This window comes from Electrophorus electricus, chromosome 10 (genome assembly GCF_013358815.1).
Source record: "Electrophorus electricus isolate fEleEle1 chromosome 10, fEleEle1.pri, whole genome shotgun sequence".
Lineage (NCBI taxonomy): Eukaryota > Metazoa > Chordata > Actinopteri > Gymnotiformes > Gymnotidae > Electrophorus > Electrophorus electricus.
The window spans coordinates 1770282-1793982 of NC_049544.1; the positions used below are offsets into that span (position 1 = coordinate 1770282).

Here is a 23701-nt window from a genome sequence, read left to right on the forward strand (position 1 = left end):
AGTAAAGAAAGGGGGAAAAAAAGTACATTGAAATTTCCTCATTTGACTTGCATTTGTGGATCTTAAGTATGTTTACTGTGTGGGAGTGGATTGATCCTGGCCAAGCATGAGGTATTAACTCAGTCGCCATGGTCAATATTCCTCTTCTCACACTGTTTAGTGGCATGGTTAAAATACCTGCTCATCAGGTCAGAGCAGAAAAACGAATACATTTCAGTTTGATGTGCTTTTATGTTAATTAAAGTCTGTTAATTGTTATCCTGACGCTTCCTTTAACTTCAGGCATGGATGGAATCTAACAGTCCTTTCCAATAACTCAGGATCCGTCTTGCGTCATTTGGGTGCTGTTCCAGGTTAGGCTGCTCCTCCTGACCTTCGAAAACACTTCACTCCAATTCTTCCATATAGAACCCCTTACCATAGACTTTACAGACATTTAGTTAGAGCTTGCAGTAATGTTAGATGAATTCAGTGTCTTTGGATACGATGGGTGTCTGTTGTTAAAAGCTGAAATATTTTGCGCTGGTTGTTTCTGGTTGTGAACAGGAGTGACCATCCCCTGGCTGAATATAGGCATGGTCTTTTCTACCTCATGTTGGTCCAGGGACCAGAATAGCCTTCCATACATAGATTATCTACACACTGGTGCTGATTGCATTTGGTAAGAGTTTAAATGTTTCAGTCACTCATACTGGAACTAAAAAAATTCTCAGGATATTGTTTACTGTATTTTCCTCTGACAAAAGCAATTCAAAAACTTTAATTATAAGTATAGAGGCTAAGCTGGGTGACAGATTTGAATCCCAGCTGTGTCATGTGCTCCCCATTTAAGAAATTAACTGCTATTATTAGAAATAAAGGATGAAAGGTAGATGGGCCTGACACACAACCTGAGAACTGGGTGATGTACTTTTTCCTGAATCTTATACCCCTGTCACGCTGTTTCCTAGGTACTGTATTCCTGCTGAGGAGAAGTCAAAACTTGACAAAGTAGTACACACACTGCTGCAGGCTAATGGGACCCCAGGGCTCGAGATGCTGGAGAAGAACATTATGGTGAGATGGTGGTTAGGTTCTCCATATGCTTACTCGTCCACAAAGCCACTTCTGTTTGTGAAGAGTTCACAATTTTGGAGGGTGAGACATTACATAAGCAATGTGCTGCATAGTGGAATTACTTTAATAAGTACTGTATTTGTAATTAACACATTACAAATTGAGTACTGTCATTTCAGTTACTATATTAAATGATGTACTTCCAGAAATGCAATTCATCATTTTTTAAGCTTCTAATAAATTCAGGTACACAAATCCAGTGACCTTTAACTATTTATTAGACTTTTATTTTTCAAAATGAATACTCCATGGCAACAGCACCCTTGTATCCTTACCTTCCAGGGTATGTCCTAGTTTTCCCATTGAAGAACCATTTGCTGTTGCTTTTGTTAAATCGAGTAACATGGCAAACTCCCTAAAACACATTTTGTAATTAGTTGCTATGATTATGGTAATAATATTATTTGGATGGCCTAATAAATGTGAAACATGTATGCATTATTGAAATGAGACTATCATCTACTTTGCTCGTAGAAATAATGTAGACTCATTTGCACATTACTCGCAGAAGCCATTTTACCAAAAATTAGTGAAGTGAGTTTGAGTGGTTTGCATTTTATCATGACAGTGAATTGCACTTAAATGCGAACCAAACCTCTCTCTATTCAGTTTCTCTTACCCACTTCCCTATGATAATGCATCATGCGCTTGGGCACCATTTGAGGCTATTTTGGTAAAGGGACACAATTGTAACACAAAGGTAAAAGAATTGAAAATAAAGACTAAAGTTAATTGAAAATACATTTTTCTTACAGAAGATTTCAAAAAGTACTAACCACTCAGACTACATACATTTGAAGGGACTTGCCATTTACAGAACTGAGCAGATGCCTTTATCTAGATTACCTTACAATTGTGAATTGTTAAGGGCCTTGATCAGGGGCCAGCAGTGGTAATTTGGCAATGGGGGGGCTTGAACCAGCAACCTTCTGCATACCAGTGCAGTATTGTAACTGCTGAGCTATCCCTACCCTTTTTTGGCACATATGCATACAGATGTGACTTAACCCAAAACCTCCCCATTGGTTCTCACAGATCTCTCCAGAGGTGCTTCGTCAAGAAGGTGTGAAGGTGCACCGGACGGTGCAGCGAAGCGGCCAGTTCGTGGTGTGTTTCCCTGGGGCCTTCGTGTCCAAGGTGTGTTGTGGCTATAGTGTGTCTGAGACAGTGCATTTTGCCACACCTGAGTGGATGACGCTGGGCTATGAGGCAGCCAAGGTGAGTGTCTCTCTTAAAGAAGAAAGGAGAACAGCTTTTAGCCAGTAAGCTAAACGGATGCAAATGCCAAACCGTTCGGCCTACTTTGCGTTTGGTAGGACTGTGGTTTTAGTCTGCTCTCGGCATGGGCGTGGGAGAACTCCTGCCCTTCTGTCTCACCTCCTGGCCACGGCTGCTTTGCAGGACCTGAAGAGGAGGCGTATAGAGGAGCCCTTCTCCACGGAGAAACTGCTCTGCAAAATCGTCACGTCGGAATGCAAACAGGAAAACAAACATCTTCTGAGCGCAGCTTCCTCTCTTATCGTAGATCTCAGGTGGGCTGTAGTACCTGCTTGATGTGTTTACATGATGGAGATGTGGGCAGGTCCACTAATCCAGGAGATCTGTAAGAGAACGTTCCTTCTAAGACAAGAGCACCCATGTTGCGCCCATTTGTCTGCTCTCTGTAAGTTTTTAGCTGTAAGGACTGAAACCTGAGCACCCGGACATCTCTCCACTGATTGTGGACATGGGATGGTCAGGCTTTCAGACAACTGTCTCTTCCGTGAACAGGGACACAGAGATTGGTCAGCGGCAGCAACTTTTCAAGGCTGGACTGCGGCTGTCTGCCCGCTACGGAACACAGCCGGACAACCAGTCTGCCGTCGAGAGGAAGAAAACACCCCGCTCCCGTCTCACCGAGGACACGGCGGACCGGCGGTGCCAGGTGTGCCAGCACCTGTGCTACCTCTCCATGGTGAGTCTGACACTTCTGGGCAAACTCTGCAGGGCCACTAATTTCAATCAGGATAAGCTCACAGGAATTTCAATCAGGATAAGATCACAGGTTTAGATGTGATGAGGCTTAATCCTGCCAAGATCTGACAGGGATTGGTGCAGTCCCCAAGAGTGTGGCCAGAGTGATGTTCAGAATTCTCCTCAGACGTGGCTCTCAGCCTCATCACTGTGACAATCCCCTCACTGATTACAGCTTCCTTCTGAACAGGTGGTTCATGAAAGCGATAACGTGGTGTTCTGTCTGGAATGTGCCCTGCGATACATCCAGAAACGCAGGTCCCCTCGAGGTCTGAAGATGATGTTTCGTTACACCGAGGTAGTGCACAGTCTCTCGTCACCGCAAGCGGATCTACTCAGTGTCAGCGTGTGCACTCTGCTTTAATTACGGCTACTTTTTGACCTGTTTGCAGGAGCAGCTAAACGGTTTGTTGAATGGGGTGTGCGGGAAGGCTCTGGAGAGGCCCGGGGACAAGCGGAAAGGGGCCAGTGCCTGCACTCCACCAGCCAAACGAAGCTCCAGAAACAGGAGCTCAAGCCAGGTCTCCCTCTCACGCTTGAAGAACTCATCCCGGTCATGACCAAACTGTCAAAAACCATTCCCCCCCGCCCCCCTTCACGTCAGTTAGTACAGGGCATTCAGTCACCCTTCAGACGGAATGTTCCTACTACCTGTGCACCATCATGATTAAAAATACTAGTACGTCAGAGCTAGTGTGTAGACACGTGCTGCTACATGGCGCTTTCGTATTAGGTATACATAGTTGCTAGCAAGAGTTGTCACGGCGATATGAATGTATCGGGGGTGAAATGTAACACATCGTGTACACATGCGCACACGTTACGCCGTACTTATTGTGTAAAAACTCAGTTGCTAGGGCCATCTGACAGAAAAGAGACTGGGGAGTCTGATCACACACGGAAACCTTTTTTGCACTAGTACTGAGATTTTTTGTTGAGTTTTCTTTTGTTTTGTTTTTTGTAGAGAATTTTTGCGTTGTTTCGGCGTTCAATCAAATATAAATACACATATACATAGATATGAATAATATATCCTATACTGTACTGTTTGTGTTTTAACTGGTGCTGTAGTGTCACATCTTCCATCAACCCTCCCTGGCTTCTTTCTCTTGGGCTAACCCACGTGGAAAGTTTTATGGAACATCACAGGCCAACATGGATGACCATGCAACCCTGTAATGTTAGAGGAATTGTTATTAGCAACTTAGAAAAGCTGAAGGCTTGTACGTAATACCTTTATACCCTGTAGTCAATCAGTGAGTGTTACCATGGCTTTGTTTTTACCACACGTTCTGCTGGGCAATTGAAAGGCATTCGGAACTTGTCACTAATTTTCAAAGCACATTTTGAGGCCTTTTTTCAAACAGACTCAATATGAAATAAGCTAATTTAACAGTGGCAATATCAAGGTAATGCCCAGAACAATTTGTATTTATATTTTCAAGAGCAATTAGATGTACTAAAATTGTGAAAAAGCACTTTCCGTTTTGCCATAAACACTTGCGCCTCCGGTTCTGCTTTTGTGATTGGTCATTACTATATAGAGTATTTTGACATTAAATCATGTAATTACCCCATTTTTAAAAAGAATATTCTTCTGTTTACATAGAATATTTATTATAACATCAAAAAATATCTAACACAAATGTCCCAAATATGTTTATATGCCAATAAATTTCTTCACCTAAAATTGAGCCTATCGAGAGAGAGGCCCCCCCAACAAGGGTTTGGGCGAGAAAGGTGCGATGAAGAAAAAGCCTTACTCTCCTTCCGCTTTCTTCGTCTCTACGAGTTAGATGTTCACAGGGTTGCTGTTGTAACATATGGGGGAAAAAAATAAGTGCTGCTTAATCACTGAAGAAGTATGTAATAGTGGTGATCCCTAGTTTTTTAGCTTTACTTTTTTATTCAAAGGGAAAGAAATCTTTTACCTTCAAGTCGACCATGTAGTAGCTAGCCATAATGCACTGACTGTAATGAAGTCCTGTAGTCCAACATGGTAGTTGCTCTCTTCCAAAAAGACTGGTGTTTGAGCATTGTAAAATGAAGTGTTTCCAAAAATGTGGTTGTAAACTTTTTATAGCCTTAAAATGTTTTTGATCACGTTCTCTCTCTCTCTCTCTAACCCCTCCCCCTTCCCGTTTTCTACAGTCAACCTCTTGCTTGGCTTATGTTTTATTTATAAGCGCTGTCCTCGACCTAGTGTTGTTTTGATTACTGGCCTTTTTTTTTTTTACTTTTCAGGTTTGTATAATTTTGTTGTAATAAACAAACCATTGTTGATCCTTCCAGAAAGGTTCTAATATCATTCTGAATATGGGCAATAATAATAATAAAATTAGATTTTTTGCACAGGAATATTTGGCATGGATGTGGATGGAGGCTGGCACCAACTTAAGATGTACGCTGTTCTCGTTTAAAAGGTCCGTTTGTGATTCAGCTAAACTTTAAAAGACAAACTTGGCTCAATGATTGCCAGTGCCAGTTAAACACTGCCAAACATACTGAAGAAACGACCAGATACTGAAGAATCTGTTTGTGAACAATGCAAAGCCGTAGTAAAGAGTGTTTCTGCTGCCAGTCTTCCTCCGTTCGGATCTCGGGGCATTCCCTGTACCCGAGCCGCCTCTGTCGTCGTGTGCCACTTCAATGGTTTGTAAAATAGCAACCCTAGAAATTCAAACACAAGCTATCTAAATGTTGAGACCTTTTATTCCAGCATTGAATAAGACACGGCTTTGCGAACATTTCCGCCAGGTGACCAAAACTCTTCTGCCAGTCCAAAGTGGATTTAACTTCAGTCAAATTAAGAGCATTTTGAATTGCCACACTGGAAAAGCCTTGAATTTCATTTATGCCACAAATCTGAAAAAATGTGCTATAGTTCACCAAACACACAATATATACATTCGGCTGTGTGTATTTTAGCAACACTTGTGACTTAATAGGAAAATCTTTATTATATGACATATAATTTTACATTGCATGTTGTCCATACAATACTTAGAACCTTGTCATACAATGAACAGTATAACTTATAAGCCAAATCACAGTGCTAGTAGTAATCCAGAAGTACTGTTCTCTAAGCTGACGGCAGGCAATCCATCTCCAAGTGTCACCTCCAGTTCAGATGGTGTGTGCATTCCCAGAGAGGCCCTGAACAGCCCTCCTCCTGACCTCTACTGAAGGAAGGTCAGCAGCCTGCTGGATCTTCAGCTGGACCAAGCCTCGTCGCGGAGGGCGGAGTTACTTCGCCTGCGACGCCACCCAGCAGACACTAGGGGGCCTGCGTGTCGCTGTCGTCCGAACGGTGAAGCCGCTCCTGGCCTTCGGCGAGGCCCATGAGGGCTGTGTCGGCCTGTACATCTTCGTCATCGGACTGCACCAGCGGGACGCCTCCGGTGGTGCTGCTCTGCTCGCTGCCTTCGTCCTCCTCTTCGTCGGGGCCCTCAGTCGCACCACTAGACGTGTCTCCGCAGGACGAGGAGATGGAGGAGGTGGTGCGGCCTGGCTGGGAGCACCCGGGCACCTTCAGGCTGATCTCGGCTGGAGAAGACTCCACTCCAGGGACTGCACCACCCATGTGAAGACAGAGATAAACAACACGGCTTTACCTCAAACATGACAAACAGGTCGTGTGTCTTACTGGAGCGTTTAGCAGATGCTTTTAGCAGATGCTTTTAAAGAAGTGTACATTTCACATACTTTTTCATTTTTAATTTTTTTAATTAGCATACTATGTGCTTTAACAGTTCAGGAACATATGAACGTGATAATAGGGGTAAACAAGAACGCCTGAAACTCCACAGGACCTTCAGTCAAATAGGTGAGTGAGCAGTTCACCGACGGGCCTGTATCATGGTTTCACCAACACTGGAGAACGCACATAAGGAGAACGCACGTGTGGTTGGAGACCCAGCGTTGTTCTCCTCAACATCAGAACTGAGGAAGACATCCAGGGCCTCGTGGTCGGACACGTCTGTGAGGTCCATCTGTTCCAGCATGTCTATGTTCACCTCCATAGAGGACATGCTGCCTATGGGGTCTGCCCAGGGACAAAAAAACGTCATGGTGTTCATTCTGTTATGGTGTTACAGGACCCCAGTCATCAGACAGCAGTAACAAGGATGACAGAACAACCACCTAACTCCTCGTCACACAACCACAGTTTATTTTTAAGACTAATAGAGACATCGAGAAGCAACAGAAGTGCTCTCCAAAAAGAAAGTCTCACAGAAGGGCCTACTTGGATGGCAAGACCACTGGGTGTTTCGTTCGCTTACAAAACTGATCAAAACTACACACACAAACACACACACACACACACACAATGCAGACACTTCATACACAAGCATGTGGCAGGGAGGAAGTCACAATTCAGGCACGCAGACTGACGGCTCAGAGTGGACGAGGCAGCATGTGTGGAGAGGCACGAGAAGGTAGGAGGAGAGAGTGGGAACGAGTCGCGGCGCTAGCGTACCTCACGCAGCAGGAGAGAAGGGCCACAGCGTGAGGCAGGAGGGAGACGGGAGGGAGGAGACAGTGAGTTGTACCGGCTCTACATCCTGACCCCCAGCTCCATTAACTCTCACTTAACACAGCAGTAAACAGCCTTGAATATTTATGGCAGGAACTGCACTGCATTTTGCCCAGCAGTCTGTAGTCCACGACCACAGCCTGTGCAGTTCTCTCGGGTCTGACGGACTCCAGCCGTGGTGTTCAGATTCGCAGGCTACAGTGTTAGTTCCATGGTTAAAGAGAAAGCTCTCTGATGTTTTTTTTTTTCCTGTACTGCCTGACAGAGGACTGCAGAGGCTAAAAGAGTGGCTACGAGAGTGGCTGTGTGTTCAGGATAAGAATACAAATGACGGCAGAACAGGCGTGTGGTATGTGTGAGCGCCTCACCTCTCCTGTCGGCGATCTGGAGGTAGCCCGTGGAGATGTACTGCTCCATGTCTTGCTGAAACGCCTCCTCAAAATACTTCTGCCTCTCCTTCAGCTTCAACTGCTGCGCCTGCTCCATCGCCAGGACCTTCTGGGCATGCTCAGTGTCCAGCTCGGCTGGTACGCGTTACAGAGAGAGAGAGAGAGAGAGAGAGAGAGAGAGAGAGCGCGAGAGAGAGAGAGCGAACATGCGAGAGACAGTGCACACGTGCACGAGAGAGAGAGAGAAATGGAAAGAAGTAGAAAGGGAAAGAGGAGAGACAATGCAAAGCAGAGAGAAACAGAGGGAGGTTTTTACATGTAGGAAAATGACACTGGCAGGCAGCACTGATCACTGCAAAGGGCGGTCCGCGCTGCACGAGACACAACCCGCTATTCCCCCGGCTGCAGCCTTGCATAACCTGCTCCCCGAATGACACGTCGTAGCCAACACAATCTGAGTACTCAGCAGGCCTGTCCTTTACGGTCATGTCACCTCGCTGTTACCAGACGAACTGCCAAGCGTGATGTCACAGTGGCTGTCTTAAGTGTCGCTGCCTCTGTCCTGCTGTCAGGATGCAGGGTGCCATCTGCCTGTCTGCTCAGTCCTGTGCGACCTGCAGCATGTCATGGTGGGGAGTGGGGTGGGCGAGTAGAAAGACGTGCAGCGGGTGTGAGGTTTACGGGACCTCCCCTGAGCCAGACACTTGTTTATCTACTTTAACTCACAGGAAGACAGCGCAGTGACAGAGCAGGAAGCAGGCCTTTGCTTCCTAAGTGTGAGGCGTTGAGAGCACGCCTTGCACAGACATCCTGTGAAAAAGATGCCGAAATTCACGACTCGCAGGGGGAGGGTTATATGAGTTTAACCTCACAAAAGGCACGCTCCTTCTGCCTCATGCACCCATGAAAAATTCAGAAAAAAGTTCTCGTTGAGAAAAAAAGGTCACTGTGTCACTATGTGCAGCTGTCAATCCACCGCCCTCAACCCACCACGAAAGTGGCGCATGGCAGAGGAACGCTGGCGTGTTGGGGCGGTGTGGTGGAGGAACGCTGGCGTGTTGGGGCGGTGTGGTGGAGGGACGCTGGCGTGTTGGGGCGGTGTGGTGGAGGAACGCTGGCGTGTTGGGGCGGTGTGGTGGAGGGACGCTGGCGTGTTGGGGCGGTGTGGTGGAGGGACGCTGGCGTGTTGGGGCGGTGTGGTGGAGGAACGCTGCCGTGTTGGGGCGGTGTGGTGGAGGAACGCTGGCGTGTTGGGGCGGTGTGGTGGAGGAACGCTGGCGTGTTGGGGCGGTGTGGTGGAGGAACGCTGGCGTGTTGGGGCGGTGTGGTGGAGGAACGCTGGCGTTTTGGGGCGGTGTGGTGGAGGAACGCTGGCGTGTTGGGGCACTGCGGCAACCGTCCTACCTCCGCTCTCTCCTCTGGGTGGCCCCCTCATCGGGGACTTTCCAGGCCACACGCTCAAATAACCTGATGCTGTCCTGTGAGGGCGATCTCTGACGTGCTAGTCCCTCTCGTCTTCCTGTACGCTCTCTGTACTTCCTCTCAGACCTCAGGCAATGCACATGAATGCAGCTCTGCCAGCTCACTGTAGAAACGTGGCAAAACACTGCCCTCTGACAAACGCCTCTGGTGGAAACAGGCATTGCAAAGACAACCCAGGCAAGCCGAAAAAAGCCACAGCTTCCTGAGAGCGTGCTGCGTACTTTCCTCCATAAAAGAGTACATAACTGGCCTCCAGAATTAAAACACATACTTACTGTGATTTCATTATTAACATGAATCGAAGTGCATAAGTAATTGGACAGCAAAACAGGGGAGCAGCCAATCACTTATGGTCCCCTGAAAAGGGTGTATATATAATGAAAGCGTTAGTTTCATATTCCTATATAGTACACTCACTATAGATGCAAATACCCGTGTGTTAAGGCTGACATAATTTCCTCATAGTCTCTGTTTTGGTCATTTCAAACCCAGAGTGCTGGAGTGCAAAGCCAAATCAACATGACATAGCATCACCACCACAGCATGCCATTAACTAACTCCAGCTAGAACCTACATGGCCTACTCTCCTACTTCTCTCTGCTGTGTACCCTTCACCATATCTCTGAAGGCTAATGGTGGAGGAATGCATGGGGCGACCCTCCAGCAACTCAATAACCCTCACACCAACCGCCCCAAACACTCTATGGAAAGGGGAGCACACGCGTGTGAACACATGCTTGCAAAAACCGGTGCACCCACACACACAGGAACACACGCACGAGCACACACTGACGCGAACACAAACACAACTGCAGACACTGGAGAACTAATGGAACCTGGTCAGACCGCTCCTAGAGAAGCAGAACTGTTGCCTCGCTAGGGGTATACTGGATCAATAACCACAGAGCAGGCGAAACATAGTCGCCATGTGTCTGTAGTTTGTGCTAGCTGTGGGAAGAATGGCACCTAAACAGACCCAGAAACCAGTGCTGCCACCTCCCTACACACCCCCCTCCCTCGAGTACTGGGACGGACAATCCAGCAATCGAACTCAACACGGTGCAGAACACACATGCCCACCCTGCAGTTAGAGGCTTTTTTCTGAGTGCCACAGCCCCTGTCATTAAGAGCAGAATGGGGCTCCATGCACCCCTGGTACCTGTCCAGAGTTCCCTGGCTGCTGTTCAGTGGCAAGTCCAGCCCAGGTGAAGCCCACGGGCTGCCTGGTTAATGGCTCGGCCTAACGAGGTCACCCACCCCCACGGCACTGCTAATGGCTAATGCGGCCAGCCTAAAAGCAGTGGCGTCCCTGGAGAAGCATGGTGTGTTTTTGGTTTGGGGTTGACACACAATGCCCTTCCCACTCCTAGGAATGCCATTTCTACACATTACTAATACGTCAGTTCAAGCTGAATAGGTTTTATTCAATATCTTCTTTGATTCAGTGTTCATTCAACACACAGAGCCCTGAACGGGACTGCCAAAACAACACCCCACGGTTTCACAGCCATTTTGCACTCCCAGGACCGAAGGGGGTGCAAGATATTACTCTGAAACAGTCCTGACTTCTAAATTGCAGCTATCTGTGAAGGCAGAGGTGAAATGCCACCCAACACAGAACCAGTGCTGAGCTCAGTAACGGAGAACATAGTAAGTGTTCATGTTTCACTGGAGCAGGTGTAATTTTATAGGCTGTCAGTCTCTTTATACAAAGACATATAATTAGTGTGGCACTTACAGCGATTTCTAATAAGAGCTTTAAATGAACTGACTGAATAAAGGATACTTAAAATAGAAAACACATGGAGTATTCTGTATGTGCAGCAGCCAAAGCCTAGCTGGATTTTCAGTGTTATGAAATGGATCAGTAAAAGCCAATTAATTTAACTACACAAAGCATAACTTCCAGATTATTAGAAGTGGTGACGTTCCCTTAAAGGACCAGAGTACAAATTCTAATAAAAACATCATAAAAACTAAGTAATAAAAACTTTCTATGATACTAAACTGGAGTTAGGGATAGCATTTTGGTTAGCAGATGTTAAATAAAAACAAGAATATGACAATATATGAATATGATAAAACACTGCTCAATCCCCAACATCCACAAAAACAAAAAACATTTGCAATGCTTTCAACCTTATCAAAATGAAACTATAACTATGGATGGTGAAAAACTGCAGAGCACTATAACCTGCCAATGACAACCTTGGAGTTTTCCTGTAGTTTATTGTAGTTGTACTAAATCCTCTTAGTACAATTAAAAGTCTCTCATCATTCTACAAGATACATTCTTGGTTTCACCAGGACGCCCTGAATTTTGAGAGACCTTGTGACCTAGGTTACTCACTAGAGTATATTGATGTGTACACACATTAAGTTCAAGTTTGGTTTATTTGTCACATATATAATCATACATAGTCATATTATAACGAATGTTTCAGTACAGTTCTACTGTACATCCTTAGTAGAACTATCCCAGTGTAAATTATACTGCACTTTGGCTAAGGTTAACGTTCACTCACTAGTTCAGAGAACGAGAAAGTGTCTGTAACGTGGGAGGTGCATAAGCTTTCTGACTGTAGAGTAGGGCTATTATGAGATGAGATTTTTACTACTTGATTATTGTGGCCATAAGGATTCATGTTAACTAAACCAAAATATCACGATTATCATCAGTACTCGTATATTGCAATACGCCTAGCTGAGAGTGAGGCTTCTAAGTTTTGCATCAGAAGGGGGAAAGATTCTGGCTAAATAAATGAGTCATTTACTGGACTTTAGAACAGTATTCATAGAACACACTTTGAATGTGTACATTGTGTGTCAATTAGTGCAAGACTAATCAAAATGGGGAAAAAATCCCCACTGATAGTCCCTGGGTCTTTAACATCAATAGCAGGATAATAAAACCAGTGTGCATCACAGAGTATACATTTGCAAAACCGTATATATGCCAAGTCTTTTCAGTGTCATGGATATTAACATGATGCAGAGAGCAGAAAGGTTACACTACACAGCATGTTAATATCCAACCCTTCATGCACCCAAACTAGCAGCACATAGAAGAAGTGACTTCTCAGAAGGGTTTCAATATTTCCTTGGTGGTGTTGAAAAATACTCAAAAGGAACAATAACGGCAAAGCTACGTTAGAACCTCAAAGGCGAATTTGTGAAGCGGCTTGGGAGGCTAGAAGAAGGCCAGAACCTCAGTGATGCTGACCAGCTAAAGTGAGAAGATAGCAAACAGCAGCTGAGAACAAGCATGGGTCCCTCAGAGCCAAGACACACACACACACACACACACACACACACACACACACACACACACACACACACACACACACACACACACACACACACACACACACACACACACACACACACACACACACACACACACACACACACACACACACACCCAAGATCACCAGGCACCTCGACTGGGTCGGGCTCCAAGCGGAAATCCGCAAGTAAATCCACGACTAAACCTTCCACTTCGCCGAAGCTCGACGGGTCCCTCTGAAAACAACTGCATCTGGGATTCAAAAGAAGCTCGGAAAACAGGATGATTAAAAGTGGGCCTGCCAGGTCGCTGCCGCGTGATGTCTCGTTCGCCACGGCCCTGCTCGCCACGCCACTTGAGCCCCATCCATAGCGGAGTAAACAAATCGTGGCTGGGAACACCTACACAAATTTCCCTTACTGGTGTCCAGAGTTCTAGGCGAGGACATGCCTTTCTGTCTGCCTATGGGAGGTGAGGGGGTGGGGGAAGGAGCCGTCTCTGGTGGAGATGGGGTTAAAGCCGCTCTCTCTCGTCGCTGAACACCTAGAAGCGCTCCTCTCCGTCCTACACCGTGAGTTCAACGCCTGCTCAAAACACGGTGCTCAGAGAAATGGCAATCTCGCGGAGACGTGGGCTCGGATCGTACCATTCAAGGTGCGCGGGTGGATGGGATCTTCAGAAAGTGCTCATGAAAAGATTTGAGGATTACAAATCCCCCAGCATCTTATGTATGTGCGCTGTTACTGAGGTTCTTAACAGCATACTAGGGAAAAATGCCAATATAAAAGCTATCAGAAAACTGCTGAAATTAACATCAGTCCTAAAATCTTAAATATGTTCATTAATAGTGCATGTTGACACAAAGAATTTTATGTGCTTTACAATGCACAAAAACTTACACATTTAAATACAGGTCCTTTACAGAAACACAGTTTGATGGAATTTAACATACACCATGTGACACTACAAATCACATAAGCATAAGTTTTCTGCTTCTCAATCTTAAAAAGGTCACAGAGTCATCTTACGAGTCATGTGGCATCTAAATCTCCGCTGGCTTGTTTCATCCAGCTACGCCCGCAGAAGGCCCAACCTCTGGCCTTTCGTGTTGGCTTTCCAAGCGGCCCTCTCAGGGAGGAGTCACATATTAAAATGCCAGATTTTGCCCTGAGTTGTTCCTTTAAGGCAGGCCCTGCCCCAAGCCTTAGCATTAGCATTATTAGCACTGCACAGAAGGCAGTCCACATCCAGAGGCAGCACCATTACTGGATAAAGCCAGGCGTCATGTACCCCCTCCCCCCCTCCGTCACCATGGCAGCCTCACAGCAGCAAGAATTTCTGCATCTCTGAGTGAGTAAAAACTACTGCTTCATTGTTTATTCATTAAATTCATTATGGATGCGTGGGAAAACATGCAAACGTGTCTTTTTTGAACCACTGGCTGCAAGACTGCAGAGCAGTGAGAAGCTTAAACCAAACATTCATAAAAGGCTTCTTGAAGTACAACGCACCTCCTTGGAGGCTAGTGGGATATTGACAGAGTGGTAAAGAGCAGAGCCACAAAGCCCATTCCACTCACGGGCATACGGCTCCCTCGCCGAGGTTAATTAGTGTCTGCTAGATAATTACTAAACAATTACCAAAACAGTTCTACTCACTGTTGAGCACTAATGAGGTCTGGGAGGCAAATGAGAAATGACAACATCTGTAACAGGCGCAAGACACACACAGATGCACCGCCCCCTTTTTAAACTTCAAGCAAATGGTTCATATGAATATGAACATGCTTTAAATGTCCTAAAATTAACTATGGGTCACACCCACTGGCCATTCATTTCCTTTACCTAGAAATGACACTACAAGAAAAGTAGGGGCAGAGGTTGCTTAATAGTTTACTAGTCAAGGTACTTGATTAGTAATCAGAAGGTTGCCAGTTCAAGTCCCACCACTGCCAAGCTGCCACTGTTGGGCCCCCGAGCAAGACCTTTAACCCTCAATTGCTCAGGTCAGAATTGTAAGTTGTACTCAGTCAGAACTGTAAGTTGCTTTGTATAAAAAAGCATGAGCTAAACGCAGTAAATGTAACGTGATGCTCGGTTTCCCAATTTTGGGAAACTGAGATTTTGGGAAATCTAAACTGTGGCAACATGCACAACCACGAGTTATATATCGCTCTCTTACCTTTAAGGGACTCCAGTTCTTTTCTGCAAAATAAATAAAAAGAAACATTAAATACAGGCTGGGGGATCGAGACTTTAACAACAACTAAACAAAGATGCCAAGCCCGGCAAACTGTAAACGCAAGACAGTTTGCATTCCATGTCGCTGCTAATGTGTCTCAGCGGAGGCAGGAGTGGGAGTGGAGCCCAGCTGGTCCCCAACACAACAGCTACAGCTGCAGGCTTAAAAAGACAAGCAACATGGCGAGAAACAGCAGATGCCATTGGACAGTAGACGGCCAGTAGACCTCCACATGCAAATCAAGGTGTGTTATGCTATGTATGCACTACACGTTGTTTTGGGCAGAGGCTGGTCATATTTCATATTGTAAAAGGAGCCAAAAATAAAAGGAAAACATTTCAGCCAGGTTTTTTCACTCCAGAGAAAATGTCGGGCTCAGTGTAAATCTGCATACTTTGCAAACATGCACTGCAGCTGCACGCTAAAAAAAAAGCAAAATGCAAATTGGTTTTCAGTTCACCATAAAAAGAAGGAAAAGCAGAGAAAAACTCAATCTTGGATAAATTAGCGATAAATAACTGAACGAAACTGAGTGTTGCTGTGCATAGGCTGCGTGACCATTGGTCCCTGTATGCGTGAAAAAAAGAGCAGCTTGTTGCATACGGCCTTTCACTGGACAAGCCTCCCAAAACTGCGTTTATTTCCTAAGAACTATGACTTCATTCTTCTTCCTTAGTCCTGCTGTGGTGTGATACACACACACACACACACACTTATATTCGGCCTGATTACAGTCAAGAGAAGCATTTCTGCTGATAGCTAAAAAAAAAAAAAAAGGTGACGAAAGATAAGTTACAAAGCCAAAAATGCAACATTAGTGATTTTAGTCAAGACTATATGTTGCTGTGCCATGGTGCTTAGTACCAGCAGATTCAATCCCACTCAGTTCCACAGTGAAACAGGAATGAAAGTGGACGTCTGTGCATAACCCAAGATGGATGGTGTGACGGCTACAAGTGCTTTTACTCCCCAGTACCATCCCAATGCCTCGTATAAGGTTTCTAAACAACAGTATTTGTCTGTAAGTGAGAGTAAAGACATTTATGTCTGAACCACAGTAATGTTGTTTATTTCTAAGCGATGGTAATACCATTTATTTCTAAACGACAGTTAATGGCATTTATTTCTAAACACTGGTAATGGCACTTACTTCTAAACGGCAGTGATGGAATTTATTACCAAGTGGCAGCAATGGCATTTCTTTCTTATTGTCGATAATGGCACTTTTTTTCTAAACCACAGTAATGGCACTTAATTCTAAACCAAAGAGGTGACCTGTATTTCTAAACAATGGCACTTAACATTTATTGCAGCATTTACTTTTAACCATGCCGATTAAGTGACGGTGCGGAGGTCACAGAGCTGCTGACCTCATAAGGCGCAGAGCCGGGGAGAAGCGATGGGGAGAAATAAGGGCACGGCGGATGCTCTTCACCTTTTCTTCTTCTTGTAGTTCTCCAACTGGAGCAAGTGAAAGTCCTTGAGGCGCTGCTGCTCACATTGGCTGCACAGGTCTTCCAGGCGCATCAGCTGGCCCTCCATGTCCTCAAACTCTGCCTCCAGCTGGGCTGGGGGAGACACACGGGCAAAGAGCATGACTCCTCTCCGCACGCACACAGTGAAGCCCCATCAGCTGTGCTTGGTGAAAACTATCCACTGGGGTTTCTGCTCTTTCTCCAAGTAAAGTTTATTTTGTAATTAAGGAATTCTAATCTAATAATTGCAAAGGGAATTAAGTGTGTCAGTAGTTTGACAAGCTTGCTAAGGTTTTCAGTGTTTTATGAGGGGTCCTTCTGAGGTTGGGAGACACTGCAACAAGGTTGATTTGTTTACAAGAAGTAAAACAAATAATGGTTGCAAACAACCAGTGCCACCAAGTGGCAGTTCTAGAGAAGTGGACAGAAGTGGGTCTCAGTGGTCGCACAGATGCTAGTAGTGAACTGGCGATACCAGGTCCAACTTTGTAACACTTTCCACTGCTGGTGTTAGTGAGAGGTTAGACAGAATATTTCACAATAAGGTAAAAATCAGGTTCAGATCCGTTTCTGCTGCCAAACATCTGGGTATTTTTTTTTTATAACAGAGGAAGGAATTTCACAGCTGTGATATCTGCTACAACCCTGGAGCTCAAAGGATTTCACATGTTCACCACAGAATTTAAGGCATTCAGTTCTTGTCTGCGACACTAGGCATTGTGCAAAACTCCATGACTTGACCACCATGAATCTGATGAACTGAAGAAAAAAAAAGGTTTTTTTTTAATCCCAACCTATTTTTTGTTTTATCAAGAAACACATTTTGTTGAGTTTATTTAGCTGAGTAAAGATATGAATAATACCTTTAGACACATACGAGAAAAACATCTTATCTGTGCATTGTACACCGAAAAAAGAAATTCCCCGACGTCAACCTCATTACAGGTTATAAACATCTTGCAGTTATACAAGATGAAACTGCAGAGCTAGTAACTACAGCGCATTCGGCTGAGGCCTGTCTTTCTGCGTTGAGTTTCACTCCTGCCTCATACCGCATTGCATCGCATCGCACACGGTAACCCATAGCTTTAGCTGTGCTGCGACGTTCGCCGCCTCCGGCTGGCGCTGATCCAGCAACCGCCTACAGGAGAAGCTGGAGATGACGGCGAGGCCCTAAGCAACGAGTTACCAGATGGAGCACCGCGGGCCCCCTGCCATCGATGCCACCGCATCAGCGGAGGCAGAGGTGGTGGTGATCCGTGAGCAGCTGCCCTGCCTGTAAAGTCTCTCAAGGTGATGGTACCAGTCCACCCTAGCTCAGCAACTCCCTTTGGCTGGGAAAAAACACCAGCAACGAGTGCGTAGCAGCAGTTTAGACAAACATAACTTTCCTACGGATGATGGATCACATAACTAAGTAATGCTGATGGGAAATCAACATTCAGGCTCTATTTAGCAACACTAACAGCTTAGTGTCTGGTCTCTTCAAAAAGATTTAAGAGTGGGAGGGCTCTTACCCTAAAGCTAGGGCACGATGTCTTCTTGGCCTTAATTCTGGTTAGAACATGCCTTGGACAGACTGCATCGTAGGTGCAGGTATGTGTGACATCTCAGTAGGTCGGCTGGTTTACACCAGCGGGTGTTTGCACTCGGAGGGACGGGAGAGGAGGAGGGGAGGAGGGGAGTGAGGGGAGAGAGGTGTGCACCTAGTACTCAGCCCTCAGCAGCCAAACAGCTCTTTTCTGGTATCTGGGTTTTGAGGTCATCCAACAGAACAGATGAAAGCAGTAAAACTCCTTCAAGTGGGAAACCTCAGCAGGTCGATGCAACATGCCGTCAGAGTAAATGGACACACATTAGCCACATTAAGACATCAAAGGAACCCAATTTCTGAACTCCTAAAAGCCCTGCTTGGCTATTTTAAGACCAAGCACTGTGAGGTACACAAACACCAGGCAGGGCTGCCAGCCCATTTGAAATCCTACGTCTCGCTAACCTGTCACCTGTAATGGCCATGCAGGAGATGCAGCGCTAAATGTGCTCTGTGCGCATGTCCTCACCGGTTCGAGCAGTGATGGTCTCCAGGTCAGCCAGGAAGGCAGGGATCTGTTGCAGCTGCTCCTGGAGCTCCAGCAGGGCTCCTCTCCTCCTCTCCCAGTGGGCAGAGAGCATCACCACCTCCCCATCTACCACCTGAGAGACCAGCACCGCGTTGGGGTCACAACACACTGATCAGCATGCAGAAGTCCACAGGCATCTAGATTTTCCTTAAATGAATGACTTACAACACATTTGCTCAAGGTGGCGGATGGTAAATCCAAATAAGGCTTTTGATATTGTCTGTGCTGGTATTGAAAAATCTACTGTAATATCAAAATCTGCAACATATCATATGTAAAATCAAAGAGTTGTGACATCAAATATCAGCCAAATGTATTGGAGCAGTGAAGTCAAAACACTGTTCCATTACTTACTTATGGCAAGACAAACAGGCAATGGTGCAATTATACAACTAGGTCTAACAGCATAACAGTTAGGATTTTAACAGGATTATAGTGAATGATTTTACTACTGTCTGTACAGATGTTCCAAAATCATAGCATAGGCTGACCTGAGAAACTGACCTCATTCTCATCATCACTGGGTTAAGAACATTGGACAAAAGCTTCATCAGATGGTCCTCTAATACATTTTCCCTTTGAAATGCAGTTCCTTAATGTCTTGAACGAATGACTGAATTACATCAAGCATGTTCATTAGATGATCTGTGAGCCTTTTTAACCTTTTTAATATTTAACTCCTGCTGTTCACTGATCTGCACCTGTATTGTCGCTGCTTTAGTTATGTGAGTCTGACTGGTTTACCCATTCCTCGTTCAAATAGAAAACGATTTGTTTGTTCTGGGTTTTGTTGTTTACTGTTTACTTTATGCACCTAGATTTGTGACTTTTTAAAAGCCGTTTAATAAAAGTACATGATATTTTCTTTCTGGGTGTTTAAAGGCTTATTGTATTATTCTGGAATGATGACACTGTGCACTGTATCCACATTTTAACTGCACAAAAAGGGCACACAAGCCTCACAAGAACGACTGTATTTTGCAAAGGGAAACTACAGAAGACATTAATAGTAGAATGAAAAGGACCACACTACAAAAAAAAGTAAACAGAAGCATTGTAGCTTTCTGGTGACAGAACTACAGAAATACAGCTGTAGAAGGAAACAAAAATATTATAAATATAACTGTTTATTTACAAAATCTAAAATCACTAACTGCATTTATATTATGTGGCGGGACACTGGCAAAACACACACTGCTAAGTTATGAAAAAGGGAACTTAGAAATCGGGCTACTGAAAAATGTGTCAAGTTGTGTACTTGCCAATCCACATCCAATAAAGCCAGTATTGTGCCAGCTGAAGGGAAAAATGAAATGAGGGAAAAGAAGAAGGAAAAAACACCCCACTAAACTGGCTCAAGGCAAACAGTGGCTAAAAACAAGGCCTGGCAAAGCGTCCCGGCAAACTGTGGGAAGTGGGTGACCTCGGTGTTGCTGTGTGCAGTTATAGCCATTGAAGACAAGCCATACTTTCATTTCTTTAATTCAGTTGAAATATTTTTGGTTTTAAATAAATTGGTTTAAATACTTTTGTTTCATACTTCTTTTCCATTTTAACCCTAGCTGACAAGACAAAAACATTTTGATTTCACTGTCCCAGTACTACACAAGAGCATTTTGCTTTGCCCACTGACAGTATTACTACAGTATTACTAGTCACTCATACAGAGTGCTGTCATGAGTGTGTGACATCGACATGACAGTATTATACAGTCACTAGAGTGGGGTCATGAGTGTGTGACATCAACATGACAGTATTACTAGTCACTCATACAGAGAGCTGTGATGAGTGTGTGTGACATTAACATGACAGTATTACTACAGTCACTAGAGTGGGGTCATGAGTGTGTGACATCAACATGACAGTATTACTAGTCACTCATACCGAGTGCTGTCATGAGTGTGTGTGACATTAACATGACAGTATTACTACAGTCACTAGAGTGGGGTCATGAGTGTGTGACATCAACATGACAGTATTACTAGTCACTCATACAGAGAGCTGTGATGAGTGTGTGTGACATTAACATGACAGTATTACTACAGTCACTAGAGTGGGGTCATGAGTGTGTGACATCAACATGACAGTATTACTACAGTCACTAGAGTGGGGTCATGAGTGTGTGACATTAACATGACAGTATTACTACAGTCACTAGAGTGGGGTCATGAGTGTGTGACATCAACATGACAGTATTACTAGTCACTCATAACGAGTGCTGTCATGAGTGCGTGTCACATTAACATTTCCATTCGCTCACCTCTGTAGCCTTGGCACATTCTTTTGTTCGCTTATGCAGGATCACCCATGTTTCTTCATACCTACAGGAAAAGAATACTGCTTGAGGGTCTTTAAAATAACTATATACAGTAGATAGACAATGTAGAATTTGCATGGAGTGACTGGTCAGCTTTTAAGATATGCTTCCTCTCAACCTACCCACATCTGCCTACCTGCCTACTCAGTCAGTTTTATGTACTCAGAAATTAATTGAAAGTTTACGCGTTGTCATCCTTTCTGTACGTGCCATGATTACAGTGGCCTCTCATCAATTACACAGTATTTCTTTTTTTTGTTTTTGTATATTTTGTGCACTCCTGCATATTCCGTGTATGTCTTCTAAATGCTAGACATACTGTACAGGACATACTGGGTACAGGAGTCTAATACACTCACTTTACAAAAGACATACAAAATGGTGCCAGCACTGGTAGATTACAGCTAACAAGTGACTCTAAATGGGTTATGCACAGACATCCACTTTCATTCCTGAAATCTGTGCTGGTAATAACCACCATGGCACAGCAACATATAGTTAGACTACTGGTCGTTGGTTTCCATGCAGAGTCTGTTCTGGGCAACCTTCAACAACAGTTGGTTTCCCACTACAGGGCCGCTCTCGCCTTCAGATTTCTGGATGGCAGAACATTTGAAATCCACTCTCTGTGCAGCTCTATCTGATACAACTTTCACCAGTGTAAAACCCACCATTATATTCCTACCATGCCAGTGTCACTGCTGTGTTGCCCTGGTTAGAAAATAAGGTGTCTGACCAACTGTGCAACTCCAGAAATGGGCTATAGTCTGAAACGGCACCTAAAATATAGGTGGAGCTTATTAAGGTAGTGGAGGTCCAAAGTAAGACTTTCTAGGAAAAATGCGTGATTAATGTTTGTCATTTATATATGGCAATGAGAGCAGCACATTTGAAAATAAACACTGTACACTTTTTTGAACAGGAAGGAGAGAAGGACGTTAATATTAAACAGTATATTGAATATTAAACAAATATTAAACAGTTCAGGCTGGCAAAACCCAGGGTTTGCTTATTTATTACACTATTATTACCGACTCAGCAGTTCCACTCCAGCTGAGTGCTGAGGAAGATGCTCTTCTCTTCTAAAACAAATGAAAACAGCTATCAGACAATTTAATCAACAGGACACCTAAAAGACAAGATAATTTGGCCATGCTAGAGTGTGTGTGTGTATGTGTATATATTATATATATATATATATATATATACACACACACACACACACACACACACACACACACACACACACGCGCGCGCGCACACACATTATATACATATATGGATAAATAAACTCCAGTGTACTGAATTTTCCAGTGTACTATCAACAAATTATTCCTTCGCTGTAGGTGGTATTAGCTAAATGTATTAGTGTTTGTGCACAGTCAACAGGCGAGATGAGACATGCATGTTAACATGTTTATTAACATATATAACTTATATAGTTTATTAACTCTACAGTTTGTATAGGCAAATTAGCAGACGACTGAATACCTCTGTTTCATCTTCACTTTGACATCCTTGGATTTGTCACTCAGGGTCTTAATTCTAAGAGGGTTTGAGAAAAAAAAAAAAAGTTTAAACGGTGTTGTGAACCAAATGCATGAAGCCAAACGAAGCACTTCCACGCTGCTTTTATCGTCTAGCTTTGCACTTCCAGTTCCTCATTGTATAGGACAATATGTTTCACTCGAAGCCCAGGACGTTGAAAGGTGCTAAAATGCGCTAAAATACATAACTAACAAATAGACTTAAACTATGCTTAGTGTATCACAAGTATAATGTGTTTGTTCCAAAAAGAATGAAAAGAAAAGAACAGAAAAATGTTGCAGAGCATAACTAACGCCTAGTCACCTGACAGCCAGTCATCTGAAAGTAATACTGCTTCAGCAATACTGTGGGCTGCAGTTGTTAGCAGCTGGCTAACAAGCTAGCTAGCTGGCTGGCTGGCCAACTAACTACATGGCACTAAGTAAATGTCAAGTCTTCGAAGCTTCGCCTGCTGCTGCGCAACATTGACGACCTTTACTAGCAGAAATAACAAAAGGAGATCAACATACCAGAAGTAGCGAGCCAGCTATGCTTGCTAAGATAGACTAGCCAGCTAGCAAACCCATGTATCGCAATGCTCTCTCGGGAATAAACCAAACGCTTACACTGGCCGTCTTTGTGGAAAGTCACATCACAAAGTCGTATGATGATGCTAAGGGTTGACATGGATATCTTGGCAGCTAGAGTATTTTACGATTGAGTAGGACAAAGACAACAAGGCTAACTTAATGACACACTCCTAGCTAGTTAGTCAGCAGAATAGCTACACACCCCGACGTGAAGTCCTGCTGCACTGTCTGCAGTCTCTCTCGGAAATTCTCAAACATCTCGTTTCTTATTCCTCTTATTCGTCGAGACGAAGCAGTCATATAACAAATATCCACTTCACGCAACGTAATCCACGGACGCTTGGGATCCTTTAAAAGAAAGTTAGTTAAGCTATTTTAGGAGAATGCCTGCCATCCCATAACTAGGAATGTCAGGTGGTGGGGCATAATCGTCGCTATGCTAACGCTAGCTAAGATAGCTAGGTAACCTAGGTTACGCTCGAGCCACTTTCTGCCGCACTAACGTAAACACTATCTTTGAACAGCGCATGCGCATGCTCCAGCAATGTTGTGACTAATTATAACAAAAGCAGATTTCTGTGTAATTAAAATGCACCCACGTCACCTAA

At 44.4% G+C, this 23701-nt stretch overlaps 2 protein-coding genes across 5 annotated transcripts in view; one reads left to right on the forward strand and one right to left on the reverse strand.

Moving 5' to 3' along the window:
* Positions 1-5085, forward strand: part of jarid2a (jumonji, AT rich interactive domain 2a) — a 32351-nt gene extending 27266 nt beyond the window's left edge. The window contains exons 11-18 of one of the 2 annotated variants that reach the window (XM_027007247.2): positions 283-353; positions 547-661; positions 951-1056; positions 2152-2253; positions 2518-2648; positions 2887-3070; positions 3320-3427; positions 3522-5085. In XM_027007247.2, the coding sequence (XP_026863048.2) occupies positions 283-353; positions 547-661; positions 951-1056; positions 2152-2253; positions 2518-2648; positions 2887-3070; positions 3320-3427; positions 3522-3689 (985 nt within the window). In that variant the 3' untranslated portion in view covers positions 3690-5085. Of the gene's footprint in view, positions 1-282; positions 354-546; positions 662-950; positions 1057-2151; positions 2335-2517; positions 2649-2886; positions 3071-3319; positions 3428-3521 lie in introns of both variants that reach the window. The other variant, XM_027007246.2, reaches the window with a different exon arrangement.
* Positions 5086-5823: 738 nt separating this feature from the next.
* On the reverse strand, positions 5824-23701 carry dtnbp1a (dystrobrevin binding protein 1a). 3 transcript variants are annotated; one of them, XM_027007249.2, is made up of 10 exons: positions 23296-23701; positions 22468-22521; positions 22008-22058; positions 20920-20980; positions 18600-18732; positions 16500-16632; positions 15005-15027; positions 8035-8190; positions 7016-7165; positions 5824-6699 (listed from the first exon to the last, which is right to left on the reverse strand). In XM_027007249.2, exons 1-10 carry the CDS (start codon positions 23391-23393, stop codon positions 6407-6409), a joined length of 1152 nt encoding a protein of 383 aa, XP_026863050.1. In that variant the 5' UTR covers positions 23394-23701; the 3' UTR covers positions 5824-6406. The 3 variants fall into 3 exon arrangements, with proteins under 3 accessions (XP_026863050.1, XP_026863049.1, XP_026863051.1); XM_027007248.2 differs by having other exon boundaries at positions 7016-7174; positions 23296-23696; XM_027007250.2 differs by having other exon boundaries at positions 7031-7174; positions 23296-23692.

Bases quoted from the DNA above. Each gene is read 5' to 3' on its own strand.
- dtnbp1a (XM_027007248.2), bottom strand. From the start codon at position 23,393: ATGACTGCTTCGTCTCGACGAATAAGAGGAATAAGAAACGAGATGTTT. The intron at 18,733-20,919 runs GTGAGCGAATGG...CTGGTCTCTCAG, and splicing joins AATGTGCCAAGGCTACAGAG to GTGGTAGATGGGGAGGTGGT. The intron at 6,700-7,015 runs GTGCGTTCTCCA...TGGGTGGTGCAG, and splicing joins CACACGTGCGTTCTCCTTAT to TCCCTGGAGTGGAGTCTTCT.